This window comes from Oncorhynchus clarkii, chromosome 26, assembly GCF_045791955.1.
Source record: "Oncorhynchus clarkii lewisi isolate Uvic-CL-2024 chromosome 26, UVic_Ocla_1.0, whole genome shotgun sequence".
Lineage (NCBI taxonomy): Eukaryota > Metazoa > Chordata > Actinopteri > Salmoniformes > Salmonidae > Oncorhynchus > Oncorhynchus clarkii.
The window spans coordinates 20,337,121-20,347,316 of record NC_092172.1 but is presented as its reverse complement, the minus strand read 5'-3'; the positions used below and the strand labels follow the sequence as shown (position 1 = coordinate 20,347,316).

Below are 10,196 nucleotides of genomic sequence, written 5' to 3'. Positions count from 1 at the left end.
TTTCCAGCTCTGAGATCACGAAACCCGCGCGGACTGGGCTGCATTACGATCCCATGTACCAATGAAATCCTTTATCGGGGAAACCCGGAAGAGGATTATGGAGCGAAGGTTACACAGAGCAGCGTTATGGCGAGCGTCTTCTGAAGCAATGTAGACAAAGCGGTCAAAAGTACACCCATGTTGATCTACAGAGGCGCAAAGTGGTCTCACTCGTGACGGACCGACCATTTCGCACGCACCCCTTCATGTTAGTGAAAGTCCGTCCATGTTCTTTTCCAATATTTTGCGTTGTTGCATTGAGACGTAAATACTCAGCTGTATTTTAAATACTTCATAATCTTTATCGCCTGCGAGAGACATGGGGAATGGAATGAACAAGGTAAGGGGCCTTTGTGTTTTTGTTATTAATGTAGCTGTTCTGTTCAATGGCTTTTGATTGTAGCAAGGCACTTCCTCCGAGGAGCGTAAACGTTGAACATAGATATGCGCGGAATAGATTGTCATGTGATTTACATCATCCATCTACATGCAACGCTGAAGTCCCCTGAATAAAACTAAAGGGAAGGCTATTCATCACACACTGTCACTTGATGTAATAACGTGATACCCTAAATCAAAACCTGTATGAGTTATCAAATAGCCCGTCTATTTTGACTTTTAAAGCCCGTATTGTCATCTGTCAATCGTTGGGTGTTTAAATGTTTTGTATATACAGTACCAGTCAATGGTTTGGCCACACGTATTCATTCAAAGTTTTGTCTTTTTATTTTTTACTATTTTCTACATTGTAGAATAATAGCGAAGACATCATGCTTTGCTGCTTTGCATAACCAGCATGGCTATCCCAGTACTCTGCAGCGATATGCCATCCCATCTGGTTTGCGCTCAGTGGGACTATTTATTTGTTTTTCAACAGGACAATGACCCAACACACCTCCAGGCTGTGTAAGGGCTATTTGGCCAAGAAGGAGAGTGATGGAGTGCTGCATCGGATGACTGTTTCTGTATGATATGTTGGATAAAGGAATAAAGACAGACACCAATGTCAAGTTCAATAGCCTTGTTTGTGCATTGTACACGTGGTGTCCCGGGAACAGTCCAGCTAGTCAAATACCTATCAACTATACTCCGTTACATCATCCTTTTCAATAAAGTGCAAACATAAAGGCATAACATTTAAATTCTTAACAGTCAACTCATAACAATTGAAAAAGCATGACATTTTATTTTTACTTCAGTTGTCATCTTCCTTTTACATTTAAATGTATTTTTTTAATTAACGGAGGACAAGTTAAGTCTCTTGCTTACAGAGTAAGCTTGCACAGCCGACCCACCCGTGAGTAAGTCTGGGCTCTGACAGGGGTAAGATTAGGGCCACGAGCTGGAGAGCTTAGTGAGGTAGAAGCATCACCTTCAGTTGGCTCATGTGTCAATTCTGCACCCCTCACCCTTAGGCCTGGACTGTGATCCAGCTCATCTAGGTGAGTGTATGGCGTGTTCTGGTTTGTCTGCTCTGCTACGCGCAGATCCACCCGATTGCGACGATAGAGGGAGCCACCAACATCCACCAGGTAAGAACGTGGTGCAACTCTCTGCAGGCATGTGCCCAGCCTCCAAAGTCCTGTGTGGTCTCCCGGCAGTGGTTTCATCCTTATCGTTTCACCCACCTCCAGCTCTGGTAGGTCTCGAGCAGTCCGGTCATAGAAGCACTTGGCGAGCTGCTTTCTGTGACGCAGTTTGTCCGTGATGCCAACCATGACGCAGGGCTCAAGTAGCTTGTTAGCTACAGGGATGGTACACTTCAGACGTCTGGACAGAAGGCGTTGTGCTGGGCTGCTGTCCATGTTTTCGGTGGGTGTGTTCCTCCACTGTAAGATCGCTTTCCATGGGTCATTGCTGTCGAGCAAGGCCGTGCTTAACAGGTTTTTTTTCTCCAATCTTGACAGCTGACTCTGCCTTGCCATTTGCTTTTGGGTGTCTTGGAGAGGTGGTCACGTGGTCAAACTCCCATTCTGAAGCGAAATGCTTGAACTGTGCAGTGATTTGTGGGCCATTGTCTGTGATGACCTTGTCAGGCTGACCTTGCCTTGCAAACTGCACCTTGCAGCGCTTTATGACTGTCTCTGCAGACAAGTCAGGGAGCAGTTCAATTTCCCAAAAGTCAGAGTAGTGATCGACGATGAGAAGATAGTCCTTTTGTCTGTGGCTGAATAAGTCCATGCTGACGATTTGCAAGGCCCTTGTGGGCAGTTCGTGTGACATCATGGTTTCCTTTTGCTGTTCATGAGCGTACTCGTTGCATGTGGTACAGTTGCTGACAAAGTCTTTAATTTCTGCTTGCATGTTTGGCCAGTATAATGTAGCATGCATCACCTCCAACGTGACTGGAGTGTATGCGGGTAAGCATCTCTGGATGTAGTGATTTGGGAATAATGACCTTCTGACCTCTGAACAAGACACCATTTTGCACGCTGATCTCATCTCGAAATGTCCAGCATTCTCTCACTGTGAAAGGTGTCTCCTCTTTCAGGTATGGACAACCTGCGAGAGCCATGGACTTCAGTGACTGTAGGTGTTCGTCCTTGTCAGTGTGTTGCCTGATCTGAGCTAGGCGGTGATCTGTGACGTTTAAGTAGTCTGCCTGATTAATCTGTTGAACATCTTGTTGTTCCTGCTGTAGCGAACAGATGGCCTGCCGCTGATAGACAGTGCCCCTGCTAGTACATTGTGCTGTTGCCCTGCTCAGTGTGTCGCTGATGTACATCTCTGGTCCTGGCTTGTAAATGACCTTCAGGCTGTAGTTTTGCAGAGTCAGGAGCATGCTTTGAAGCCTCTTGGGCGCATTGAGGAGAGGTTTACTGAATATGGCAATGAGTGGTTTGTGGTCAGTTTCAGCGGTGACCAGCTCTCGACCATATAAGTAGTGATGGAATCGCTGGCAGGAAAGACAATGCTGAGGCACTCTTTCTCAATTTGTGCATAGTTTTGTTCGGTGGGGGTGAGTGCTCTTGAGGCAAACGCAATGGGCTGGCCTTCCTGCATAAGGCAACATCCAAGTCCCCTTTGGCTGGAGTCGCTCTAGATTGTGACAGGCTTCGTGACGTCCTAGTAGCGCAACACTGGCATGGATGAAGCCAGAGAAGCCACTGCCATGGTGTGTCTTTTTATCCAGCAACCTGCGCAGAGGCTCACAGACTGCTGATAGGTGTGGCATGAACTTTGCAAGATAGTTTGCAAAACCGATGAGACGCTGTACTCCTTTTGCATCAGACGGGTTTGGCATGTCGAGGATCACTAGGACCTTGTGTGGGTCCGGCGTCAGGCCTTTTGCCGAGAGAATGTGGCCATGGAAGTGGACGTCTTTCACCTTGAACTGCAGCTTCTTCAGGCCAAGGCGAAGCTTAACTGATCGGCAGCACTCCATCAGTGCCAGGAGCTTCACATCGTGGTGGTGTTCTGCTTCTTCGTCTGTGTCACCACAGCCTACGATCAGGACATCATTGGCGACGGGTTCAATGCCCTTGAGCCCAGCCAGTAACTCGTGCTGCTTGCGTTGGTATACCTCAGGCGCCACTGAGACACCAAACGGGAGTTTGAGCCAACGTTTCCGACCCCAGGGGGTCCAGAAGGTAGTCATGAAGCTGCTTTCTTCGTTCAGCTTGCATTGAAGGAATGTATCTCGGGCAACCTCCAAGGTGAAAATCCTGGCCTTGGGAAGCTTATAGAGGACATCTAGTGTCGGCATGATGTAGTGGGATCGTTTCAGTGCTTGTTTCAGATGCTTTGGGTCGATGCAGACCCTCAACTTCTCTGCTTTTTTCCCTATGACCATATTGCTGATCCAGTCAGTTGGTTTAGTCACAGATGTCATGTGGCCATCGGCCTCATACTTGTCCATCTGGGCCTTCACAGCCACTTTCATTGCGCAGGGCACATTGCGAGGAGCACACTGGACTGGAGTGATGCTCTCATCCACTTCAAAGTGTACCTCCCCAGGCACAGATTCAACGGGCATGTTGAATACATCGTCATATCTGCTGAGTAGTTGTTCTTTGGACAGGGGTCCATGCTGGACATGGTCCACAATGTGCAGGTCATTTGGTACAGAGAACTGCATCAGTCCCAGGCGTTCGCATGTAGAGCCTGAGAGGAGAGGATGTTGACTGGTTTTCACAATCTCAAACTCCAGCTTGTGTTTGCGTCCCTGTATAACACATTCGGTCTCAAAGGTGCCCATAGAGTACAGCTTTAGTCTAGTATCGCTGGGCAATAGATGTGTCAGGTGCCAGATTGATTTAGTCTTTGTAGCTCATTACGTTGCATGTAGCACCGGAATCCAGTTGACATTGTTGTTGTTTGTTGTGTAATCGTAGTGCCACAAACCATTTCTTCCCTCTTGAGTGTACAGCTCCAATGGATTCATGCATGTAACAATGACCTGGCCTCCACAATCACCCAACCTCAACCCAATTTAGATGGTTTGGGATGAGTTGGACCGCAGAGTGAAGGAAAAGCAGCCAACAAGTGCTTAGCATTGCTTGTTTTGTTTAACACTTTTTTGGGGGTTAATACATTATTCCATTTGTGTTATTACATAGTTTTTATGTCTTCACTATCATTCTACAATGTAGAAAATAGTAAAAAATAAAGAAAAACCCTGGAATGAGTGGGTGTGTCCACTTTGGACTGGTACTGTCTATATTACACATCTTAGTGTCCTGTTAACAGTGATGGGAGTGTCCAGAAGCACTTCTGGGCACCACTGTAATTCCACCCTGACTGAAGCTCTAGGCTTATCTGAATTTCAGAGGACACTAACATCATAGGCAGGCATATACTTTTTATTTTGACGTCTTAAATAATGCAGGAGTCTTGTAATGTCTAGATGAGATCATGATCGGATCGCTACAGCTTTATTGCACAGCTTTGCGTCAACATGGCCTTAACCATCAGAGTTGGTTCAGTGCTCCTCACTCCCAGTCATGCCAGGCAATACTATTTATTACATACCCTATAAGGCTTGATTTAGCCATGAGAATGGTTCCTGTTTGTTTTCTCAATTGGGAAAATACTGTTTGACCAAACTGGACACCTGAATACGTCCTACGACCATAGATAAGGAGCATCACTAAGGTTAAGGCCATGCTCATTGTGAATATCTAACTAGTGAAATATCTCTTTGTTTTCCGATTTGCAGGTTGTTGATGGGCTCTACCTGGGAAATATCAGAGGTGAGAACAAGATTCTGTTGAAATCCATTCAGTTGTTTTATATGTTGCACAGTCAGGCATCCCACCCAAGATGCAACACTCACTAATCCACTAGGTGTGGCAGCAGCAGCAGAATCCAGGGCAGCTTTCAAAGAGCATTTTCTTCTGTTATTGATGCACATGAGCTTTACGTTCTCTGTCCTTATGTTGTTGATACGTTACCTGTAAGGTACGGTCAAATCTTACAAGGGAAGAGATAACAAGAATATCTAGTGAGTGGACTATAGTTATGTACAGATCAAAATAGAGTAGCAGAAGGTTATACGTGTACTGTAGCTCAATGAACTAAGGCATGGCCTGAATTAAGGCTGCTGCATGCATCATACTGAATCCCACAGTAGAATATGGCACATTTACTCACTCTGGTAGTGTTGGTGATTTATCTGCTCCTCAGCCAAGGGGGTTTCTGCCCTACCAGCTTAATGTGACATCTACCCTGCCATAATTTTAGCCATACTAATGATGGCTTCACAAGATGGTCCAAGTAGCGCTCACACACTGAAAATAGCTTTAAGTGTCAAGGCCAAATGAATGCTACCCAAATTACAGTCACACAGTCACAGATGCTGCTTGTGGGCAGCCACTCCTGGGTCTTAAACACTTCAACAGATCTCTCCTTATGGCATTGCTTTGTCTACTGAGGGTCTCATAGAAATTCACTGAGAAGAATCACTGATCAACATTTTCTCCCTCCCTTCATCTTTTCCCAGACTCTGAGAACAGAGAAAGTTTGTCCCAGAACAACATCACCCACATCCTGTCTGTGTATAACAATGCTAAACCCGTGCTGGAGGTGAGTGGGGCAGGCAGCCATAGAGGACACAAGGCCAGTTTCACAGACGGACTGAATAAATTGTTGTCTTGAGTCAGGCTGGAGTAGGCTTCATTATGGTTTAGTTGGTCAAGAACTGAAATGGGATTTCATGACCATTGACCATAACCTTGAATAACATGTCTTACATGAGTCAAACCTAAATATTTAAATGATTTTTAACTTCCTCATACTCAGTCAGTGAATATGGGATTTTGTCTCAAATTCTAGAGAGACATCTAATAACGTTTTGGGTCAGTATTCAGTTCCTTGGATTTGATTCATGGGAATTGTGTAGTGTAGTGAAATCTGTACATTTTGTAAAAGTGGAAAACAGATTTTGTAGTACACATTTGAAGCCTGCTGGGGGTAGTGGTGTCTCACAGTTTAATACATACCAGTGACATTGGACTGTAGAACTTTAGACAAAGCATTAACTGTTCATTAAAGCACTTCACTCTACTTGAAGCATCAAATTGTTGTTTTATTTGACCTATGGGGTTAATTTATAATACTCAGTTGAGTATGTGTGTGCATTTACAACGTGCAGTTGACCACACACCTTACCGGCTAATTGGCGGAAAGTGAATGATAAACAGCTGATAAACTGTACTGTGAATCCATGTAGATGATATGTGTTGTGTGCAGAACAAAACTGACCCTTGTGTTTGTACTCCTCTCACAGGACATGACCTACCTGTGTATACACGCAGCTGACGCGTCTAGCCAGAACCTGTGAGTTACCACGCGCACACACACACACTATTCATTGTCAAACAAATCGACCAACACAAGCCACTCCACTGTGTGTCATCATCAGAGGTCCCTCTTTTCTTCCTGTGAACAAGACATGACTCGTGTCCACTTTTTCATATTGTTGAACGTAACTCTTCAGTTTGACTCCAGGGTGTCACGCAGGCAGGAAAAGTAGATTAGTCACTTTGTCGTTGAAACAACTGAAATAAGCCTGGAAGTCTTTTTAAAGGTTCATACAGTATGTATCAGGTAGAGTTAAACAAGGTACCTATAGTATCAAGTCAGGGACCAATAATAATAAGACTTGATAATCTAAAGGACTCTGAGACATCTCAGTTTGACTTGTCTGGCTTTGCTATCAGAGCAGGAAAGAGTGTGGAGATGGTGCAGTATTTTAAATGGCTGTAGTTGTATATAGACCCCATCACCACTGTGTGAAATGAGCTAGATGGACTGCTGCTGCTTCACGTGTGTTATCAAGTCACCCTCTGCCATTATAGAGGCAGACCAAACCATTTACTTCTCTGTCTCTAAGCTGCTCTCATGTTTGGTGGGTCGCCATTGGCATACTACCATTTATTAGAAATACTGAAAATGTTATAAAACAAGTTGCAGAAATGTAACAGTTGAAAATAAAAACTAATCGGGTTGGAACCGAAGAGAGAAAAAAATGCCTGGAACGTAAAATAACGTTATTAAAGGGTGTCCTTGCTTTTAAAATAACAGTTCTGTTCCAGAACAGTATGGATCACTTTCATTCCCGGTTCCATTTCTGTTCCTTGAAAAATGTCATTATTTTCTGTTTTTGAGTTCTGTTTGTTCCCTGAACCGGTTCCAACCCATGAAAATAGTAATACAAATGCTGTAACACACGATAATCATTTCAGTAGTAAGGGACTCCGACTCTAGTGTTGTGGTCATTGGAGGCAGGTCTTTCATGTCACTTGATTACACATTGTGGTTATTTGAAAAGAAAAGTAGGGTCAGAGTCCCCCTAGCATCACATGGTAACCCTGTGATGTCTCTCCAAGTGACTTGACAGCTGAGGGTAGAGTCCCTGTAGCACTGAGAGCGTTCTCCTCAGCTCTGCTCTGCTCTGTGTGGGTGTCCTTCCTTCCACCCATGCCATTATCACTTTCACATTCAGTCTTTAGTAGAGTTGAATATTTTCCTGGTATTTAAAACATGTTCCATCCCGAGAATAAATCACTTTTCTCTCGGGCACCCGATATTTCCCGCCAAATCCATAAGTGTCATTCCAAAGCATGTGAAACAGTGTACCAAACATTAGGAACACCTTCCTAATATTGAGTTGCTCCCCCTTTCCCTCAGAACAGCCTCGATTCATTGGAGCATGGACTCTACAAGGTGTCAAGCATTCCACAGGAATGCTGGCACATGTGGACTCCAATGCTTTCCATAGTTGACTGGATGTCCTTTGGGTAGTGGACCAATCTTGATACACACAGAGTATTGTTGAGCGTGTTGCAGTTCTTGACACACTCAAACTGGTGCACCTGACACCTACTACCATACCCCGTTCAAAGGCACTTAAATCTTTTGTCTTGCCCATTCACCCAATGAATGGCGCACATACACAATCCATGTCTCAATTGTCTCAAGGCTTAATGACCAAAGGCTCGTATTTTTGTGTTTTATTATATTAGAATTTAGTATTTGATTTGATAGAGCAGTGACTGAGCAGTGGTAGGCAGCAGCAGGCTCATAAGCATTCATTCAAACAGCAGCTCTTAGCAATGCTGGGATGCACAGCGCTGTTTATGAGTTCAAGCCTATCAACTCCTGAGATTAGGCTGGCAATCCAATAGTCAAAGGTATATGAAATACAAATGGAATAGAGAGAAATAACTTTAGTTGTGGTAGAAATGTTGGGTTATATGTTTAGATTTGTAATACATATAAAACATTCTAATGATGCTACTCTAATGATGATTTGAAGAAAGGCATGAGCTCTGCTTTGTTTTTTGCGCAGGTTTATTCACAATCCTCTGTCTGGCCTTAATGCCCCCAAAAGTTCCATGCCTTTTGTGGCCGTTGTGCCCTTGGGCTGAATATAATTATTATAATTCCCTTCTCCTTGCTGCTTGCCGAAGCACCTCTCACTCACATGGCTCTGTGACGGTCTTTCTCACAGGTCACAAGTGAAGATGGACACATCTGGGATGCATCTGCACACGTCCGTATCCAATTCCCAGGTGCATTTTGAAGATATTGGAATAACTGTCCACATTTGCTTTTCGTCAGCCAACAAGATGAGTAGGCCTAACGAACAGCAAAAGCACGAGCCTATGTCAATCTACTATCCCCCATAGTACAAAAGTTGACCTATTCTGTGTGAGAAAAATAAATATTCCAAACATAGTCTGGGACAGTTGTGGGATGTGATAGATCCCAAATGAATACAACCACTAGCACCAAAAAACCTGTTTTAAGCAATGTGCCTGACGCAACTGGTCAGAATTTTTTGCGTAAAATGTTGATAAACTATTAGCCAAGTTTTTCACATTACAAGCACAGCAATGTGCACATGGTAGTAGGCTATAAGCGTGAATGTTCCATTATCAAAAGTGACTGCAGATGCGATTGTGCAGTGGCGGATTTAGGTGTAGGCGACAGGCAACCGCCCAGGACAGCATCTTGCCGGGGGCGGCAAGGGGCGCCCGCACAAAAAAAAACGGAATGGTGACATTTGCGCGATCGGTTTTCTATCGCTCCTTTGCACGTCACGTCAATGATATCATGTCACCGTTTGGGACTGTGGGTCAATTAACCTTGTCGGACTGGGCACCCTGATTCTCGTTTGTGAGCTAGGCAGGCTACTGCCATGAAAGGTCTCCCACTCAGAAGTACGAGATGGGGAGGTTGTTGGGGGTAGGTTGTCCTCAGGTCTCCCCACTTGAAGCCCGAGATAGAGGTGCGCTATTTGATAGATCCCCCCCCTATCAAATAGCGCACCTCTAACTTTGTACAGTACAAATGCAATCAGTAAAGTCAATCACACTACGAAATGCTACCAAATAACCACAATTCCTTCATAATACTGTTGGACCGTCACAGAGCCATAGTTTCACAGACAATTTGTTGCATTTTTTTTCTTGTTTGTGGTGAAATAGTTAAGAATACTATAAAACCAGTTTGCACACCACCAAGGTGAATTGGTTTAGTCTTGACTCTTGGTTGACAGTGTTGGGGGATGGGTTATGTATTGATGCTCAAGTGCCAAATCAACACAATTCTAGTTTTAAATGTTTTAAATGTTATGATTATTTATTTAGCTCGCTGCTACCGAGTCGCTATAGTGGCTAACGCTATCCCCCGGCTAGCAAACATAATTACTC

The 10,196-nt window shown here is 44.3% G+C and overlaps 1 protein-coding gene across 3 annotated transcripts in view; it reads left to right on the top strand.

The window, feature by feature from the left end:
• Positions 1 to 90: 90 nt before the first annotated feature.
• LOC139384387 (interferon regulatory factor 8-like) overlaps positions 91 to 10,196 on the top strand; it is a 56,821-nt gene continuing 46,715 nt past the window's right edge. For 2 of the 3 annotated variants that reach the window (XM_071129135.1, XM_071129134.1), the window contains exons 1-4: positions 115 to 379; positions 5,198 to 5,231; positions 5,981 to 6,063; positions 6,767 to 6,816. In XM_071129135.1, the coding sequence (XP_070985236.1) occupies positions 359 to 379; positions 5,198 to 5,231; positions 5,981 to 6,063; positions 6,767 to 6,816 (188 nt within the window). In that variant the 5' untranslated portion in view covers positions 115 to 358. Of the gene's footprint in view, positions 380 to 5,197; positions 5,232 to 5,980; positions 6,064 to 6,766; positions 6,817 to 10,196 lie in introns of all 3 variants that reach the window. The other variant, XR_011628852.1, reaches the window with a different exon arrangement.